The sequence below is a fragment of the Phaseolus vulgaris genome, chromosome 9 (assembly GCF_051622355.1).
Source record: "Phaseolus vulgaris cultivar YP4 chromosome 9, ASM5162235v1, whole genome shotgun sequence".
NCBI classification, from domain to species: Eukaryota; Viridiplantae; Streptophyta; class Magnoliopsida; order Fabales; family Fabaceae; genus Phaseolus; species Phaseolus vulgaris.
In genome coordinates this window covers 39,266,969-39,272,843 of record NC_143506.1, presented here as the reverse complement: position 1 = coordinate 39,272,843, position 5,875 = coordinate 39,266,969, and the positions used below count along the sequence as shown (strand labels likewise).

The 5,875-nt window shown below is 36.9% G+C and overlaps 1 protein-coding gene across 1 annotated transcript; it reads left to right on the top strand.

Moving 5' to 3' along the window:
• Window positions 1-934: 934 nt before the first annotated feature.
• Window positions 935-2,130, top strand: LOC137822466 (uncharacterized). The gene is made up of 3 exons (XM_068627352.1): window positions 935-989; window positions 1,120-1,351; window positions 1,455-2,130. Exons 1-3 carry the CDS (start codon window positions 935-937, stop codon window positions 2,128-2,130), a joined length of 963 nt encoding a protein of 320 aa, XP_068483453.1.
• Window positions 2,131-5,875: the final 3,745 nt, after the last annotated feature.

The following is a 5,875-nucleotide window of genomic DNA, read 5'->3' as shown; positions in this document are numbered from 1 at the left end:
ATTCAAAAATAACTTATAGATTCAGCCTAATTTGGAATGATTTTTTTTAAAGAAACTCATTATGAATTATAAAATATGGTGGGGATTCTATAATCTAGATTTTTTATTTATTTATTATAAAATAAAAAAAATTAATAGAATAAAAAGTATTTTTTGATATTTTAAGAAATATGGTATTACAAGAAATTATGGAGGTGCAGAAAGAAACAGAGAGGTTAGCTTTGAAATGGTACATGAATGAGTCCACCTAGATGTTTTTGGACCGAGGTATGGCCCATAAATGCCTCCTTCCGCTTCCGTTGAAGCCGGATTTTGGTTTTTAGAATTCAAAATCCAATATCTTATATTTTCGACAAAGCAGGAATTACATTAAAAGAAGGTATATATTTTAAATTATAACTCAAATACTAAACAATATCAAAATAATTAAAAAAACAGAAAAAGTAATCCGAATCAATTTATGCAGAAAAGAAAGTGAAAATACTAAACATGAAGGAAACTATAGATAAAAAATATCAATTTGTAAGTGTTCGAGATTTCTCAAGGATAATAAATCACTTGTTTGAAAAAGGAAAAGGTTCCAATTAAGTTTGATGAAATTATTTTCTATTACTTCATTTTTCATAAAACGAGGTAGTGGAAGTGGAAAATTACTTCATAAATAGTAAATTACATCATGTTCACTTCTGACACTCAATGTGGTAAAATTAATAATTAAGAATCAGAAATACTTTGAAATTTACACCTCTCATCCATTTAATGTATCTTAAGAAGTTGTGAGGAAGTACGAGGATGATATCACAAAAGGTTTTTTATGATAATTATGAACTAAGGCAAGATACATCAAACATCTTATAGCTAAAGAGGGAGTGGAGTTCTTATGCTTGCAAGAAACAAAAGTTGTTGTTTTATCAGAATCTAGATGCTACTTAATATGGGGGATTGTAATTTCGGGTGGATTCATAATGAAGGGGAAAGTGGTGCAGAGAGTACGCTATTTATGTAGCACAAAGATGCGTTTACCTATAACAATCATGTGGTGGGAAGGGGCTACATTGCTATTTTTCGAAAAACATATAAGATTAAAGAATAATTGTGTTGTAGTTAATGTTTATGCAGCTTGCAACATGTCTGACAAGATTGCTTTATGGGAGGAGCTGATGAGCCTTAAAAGCTCATATCAAGATAAGGTGTGGTGCTTATGTGGGGATTTTAACGCAGTTAGGAGAGAAACTGAGAGGAAGGGTGTTAGTGGAAATGGAAGCCAAAAAAGTGAGATTAACAACTTCAATGGTTTCATTGAGAGTAGCTTTCTTCTAGATATGCCAATAGTAGGAAAGAAGTATACATGGTACAAAGCGAATGGATAAGCTAAATGCATAATTGATAAAATACTTGTTTCAGAGGAGTGGTTCCAAAATTGGCCTTCGTGTAAGCAATATGTTGAACTGAAGGAGGTGTCAGACCACTTTGCCATTGTGGTCAAATCTCTGGTCAGGGATTGGGGCCCAAAACCTTTTAGGTCCATTGACACGTGGCATCAGGAGGTTCAAGAAGATGGTGAAGGACAAATGGAATTCCTACTTGGTGCAGGGAAATAGTATATCTAAATTCAAACATAAGAAGAAATGTCTAAAGAATGATCTCAAAGTTTGGAACTGGGACGTGTTTGGGTGTCTGGATACAAATAAGAAGAGGATTGTGAAGGAAATTAAGGACTTAGATATCCAAGATAATAACATAGACCTTGGAGATACTGCTAAGCTGAGAAGAATGGAGCTTTTTAGTCAATTGAGGGTGATTGATAAAAAGATTGAATCCCTTTACAGGAAAAAAGCTCGAGCTAATTGGTTTAAACACGGGGATATCAATTCAAAATACTACCACTTTGTAATCAGATGGAGAAGACTTAGAAACGAGGTTAAAGGTGTTGAGGTAGGAAATCAATGGTGTGAAGACCCAAATGTTGTTCGAAGAGAGGTTAGGAATATGTTTGAAAATAAATTTAAGGCGACTCATGACTGCGGGGTTAGTTTAGGGTCTGCTGTGTTTAAATCCTTATCTGTGGAGGTCAGATTGAGCATGATATCTGATGTCACAAATGAAGAAGTTAAGGAAGCGATATGGTAGTGTGAAGGTTCAAAGAGTCCAAGGCCGGATGGTTTAACTTTAACTTCATTAAGTATAACTAGGATACTCTTAAACATGATGTTGTGAAAGCAATTCTTTGTTTTCAAGAAATGGGATGCTTTCTTAAGGGTTGTAACACTTCCTTTATATTCCTAAAGTAAGGGACCCAACCAACCTCGATTAGTATAAACCTATTTCTCTAGTGGGCACACTATATAAAAATAGTCACCAAGGTGTTAAGGTGGGTAGGAACGAGATTGAATCTTGCTTGTTACAATTAGCGAATGATACTCTTGTCATGTGTGAAGATTCTTACGCCAACGTGTGCACAATTAAAGTTATACTTAGATGCTTTGAGCTCGTATCTAACTTGAAAATTAACTTCCACAAATCAAAGTTGGCAGGTATAAATGTTGACAGGACTTCCCTTAAGTGTTAAGCAAATTCTCTAAACTGCACTACATGAGGATATCTTTTGTATACTTGGGGTTAGAAGTGGGCGGTAATTCATGGAAAAAACAGTTATGGGAGCCAGTTGTGAATAAGATAAGTGCAAAACTAAATGCATGGAAGGGGAGATTTCTGTCTTTAGGGGGAAGAATATGCCTTATTAAGTCGGTCTTCTTGGCAATACCTCTTTTTTATTTCTCCTTCTTCAAAGCCCCGACATCGGTGTGCAATAAAATTATCGGGTTTGGGGGAAAGAGCAAACATCGGTATCCAGGGTCAGCTGGGAGAATGTATGCAAACCTTTGGAGAGAGGTGGGCTGGGGATTAAAGATACCAGATCGTTTAATAGTGTTCTGTTGGCAAAATGGAAGTGGTGGTTAGTGAGCATTGAACAAGTGAAATGGAAAGATATTCTTGTGTCCAAATATGGCCTGAAATTAGGGCGAAGTCAATCCAATGTGAATTTCCAATCTTGGTGGTGGAGAGACTTATGTAAAGTTTGTGGCGACGGAGAAGATCACGGATGGTTCCAAGAAGCATTAGTAGGGAAAGTTGGTTTAGGGGACATAATAAGATTCTGGGAGGATGCATGGGTTGGAAACTCTAAACTTGTTAATTTGTACCCTAGACTGTACTCTTTATCTATGGATCAAAGGAAGAAGGTGGGCGAGGTAGAAGTATGGGAAGATCTTGGTTGGCAATGGAGGTTAAGGTGGAGGAGAGTCAGGTTTGTTTGGGAGTCAACACAAGAAGAAGATATGCTTAGGTACATTTATAGGGGAACTTTAAATAGGGAGGAAATTGATATGATTCCAATAGCAAGATATAGATGATTCTTTGACATTTTATGGAATCAACTTGAGTTGGAGATAGCTTAGGCACTTTTAATAGAAATGGATCAATGTTCTATGTTTCAAGAACTCACCAAAACTTGCACCAAACACCAAAGTCACATGGAAGACCCATTTCTTGCCAATTGAACCGATTAAATTGAACAAGAAAGTAAATTAACCGATTGAAACTCTAAAGAAAGCAACTGAACCGAACAAAACATGAAAAGGAGCTACTGAACTGAATTAAAACAATAAGAAATTGAAAAGAACCGAACAAAAATGCAAGAAAAGGAAGATGAACCGAATAAAAGAAACTACACTTGTTTTAGAGTTCATATGGACATGAAAATGGAAGAACTAAATGGAGAAGAGAGGAAACTTATGTGGATGAAGAACTTGATTGATGAACACGCCACTTGAAGTGTGATTGCTCCAAGATAAGTGTGAATTGCCGCCACTTGAGGGAACCAAGGCTCTCAAGATGAGACTAGGAAGAGGAGAAATCAAATCTCACTCACTCAATCACCAAATTGGGAGAGTTTCTTTACTACAAATTCCAAATCTGCATTATGAAGGACCTAAGCCCTCCTTTTATAGGAGCAAGGGCTGGTCATGAAGCTTACAAAACAAGCTAACCAAAAGTCCCTTGCATGCTACTCACTTCTAGCACCTAAAGTGAAGCATGAAGAGTCACCTTCTAGAAAATTCTAAACTAATGCCTAAAGATGCTTTTACAAAAGAGGTATCTAAGGTTTCCCTCTAAGCACCTTCCTAAAAACTATATATTTAAACATTCTACATTTTATAAAAGAAACTATAAAGAGAGATATTTATTTGAACCCCATTCTTTGACGGCTTGTAGACTTCTTTGGCTTTAGGCTTGATCCTTACTTTATTTTATGTCTTCTTTTAATTTTGAGAAGACTAGAAGGAAGAACTTCAAATGTGAGGGTGGATGTCCTCTTCCTCCCTTAATAAAAGCCTCCTTTATTTGATTCTCATCACTTGGCCTTTTTGAGTGTCAAGCAAAATCAGGTTTCGAAAGGTTTGTGGGTAGCTGTTGAAAGGGGTATTTGGGAGCAACGGAACACGATTATTTTTAAGCAAGGGGTACCAGATGTGGAAGAAATCTTTCAGACAACACAACTTAGATCATGGATGTGGATGAAACATAGGGCACAATCCTTTTGTTATTCTTTCTCGAATTGACATTTGAATCCTGTTCAATGCATTAAAAGTTATGACTAGAAAGGAAATGGGACATAAGAGGTTTTCTTTGTTGTTGTTCTAGAAGGTAGTTTTGGGTAGGTGAAGGTGGAGAACATAGAAGCAGAAATGGGTATGTGAAGGTGTATTCAAGGCCTAATTACCTCTGTTTTTTTTTGTAGGAGCTACTGGTTGTTACCATGGTAGTGGTACTGGTTTTTGGGAAGCTCCTTATAGCTCTGGTTCTTTGTAGTTCAAAAGACACATGATGCAATAGTAGAAGTTGTGTAAGTAGGCAACAAGTATAGAAAACAGAGGAGGTTTGTAGAAGGACTAGTGTTCTTGAAGCTGCAGGAGATATATCAGAATCGGTAGGTTCGGATATGATGGTTTGGTGTGGACGTTGGTTGTTGGATGCTAGATGTTGGTATGTAGGATAAAGGTGATGCCAAAAGAGCCTAAACCAATGCAGGATATTTTCCCAACTTCTATGAAGTCCAATTAGGTTTATAAATTTAAGTATATAAGGAAAGTGGCAGAGGTATCTGAGTGGCAAGCTGTTTTTAGGTAACCTGCTAGCAGCTGTTTTGTTTGGAAAATAGAATGAGGGGAAGGGAAGGAAATGATGAATGTTTTTGTGAGAAGCATCAATGTGAGAATGTCAAAATGGTTCTGCAGATAAAATGGGTGCTGAATTGATCTATTGAGGTGCCAATTCAAGGCTTTTTAAGCAGGAGTATGGAATTGGTTCTTTGATTTTGTGGGGATAAGGCAAAGAAGGTAGCATGATTTTTTAATGAAGCTTACCACACTAAAGGAAGTAAGGAAGATTGAATAGTATGATGGATGGCGGAAGAAAGGAGCGAAGCAAGAAACGCTGCAGCTATAATGCATAAAAGGTGCAAATGTGTAGAGCTTAGACCCTGAAGCTTATTGTCTAGCTGCTACTGATATGGCTTAGCTCTTTAGGAGCGAGAGAAGAATGTTGGCAGGAGTGGAAACATCTCGTGTTGGCTACAAGCTTTAATTTTTAGCTTTTGTGTGCCTAATAAGATGTTGTCCTATATGCATCTAAGCCATATGCAACCAAAGTAGAAGTGATGCACGTGCATACCAACTCTTAAATATGTTGAGGTGAGTAATGCTTAGTCATAGAAGGTGCGTGGCAGGGTTGAGGGAGGGGAGCCACTACAAATTCAACGTAAAGGAGCATAACTCTTTGAGCTCAAGAAGCTGATGTTGATGAACGTGATGGG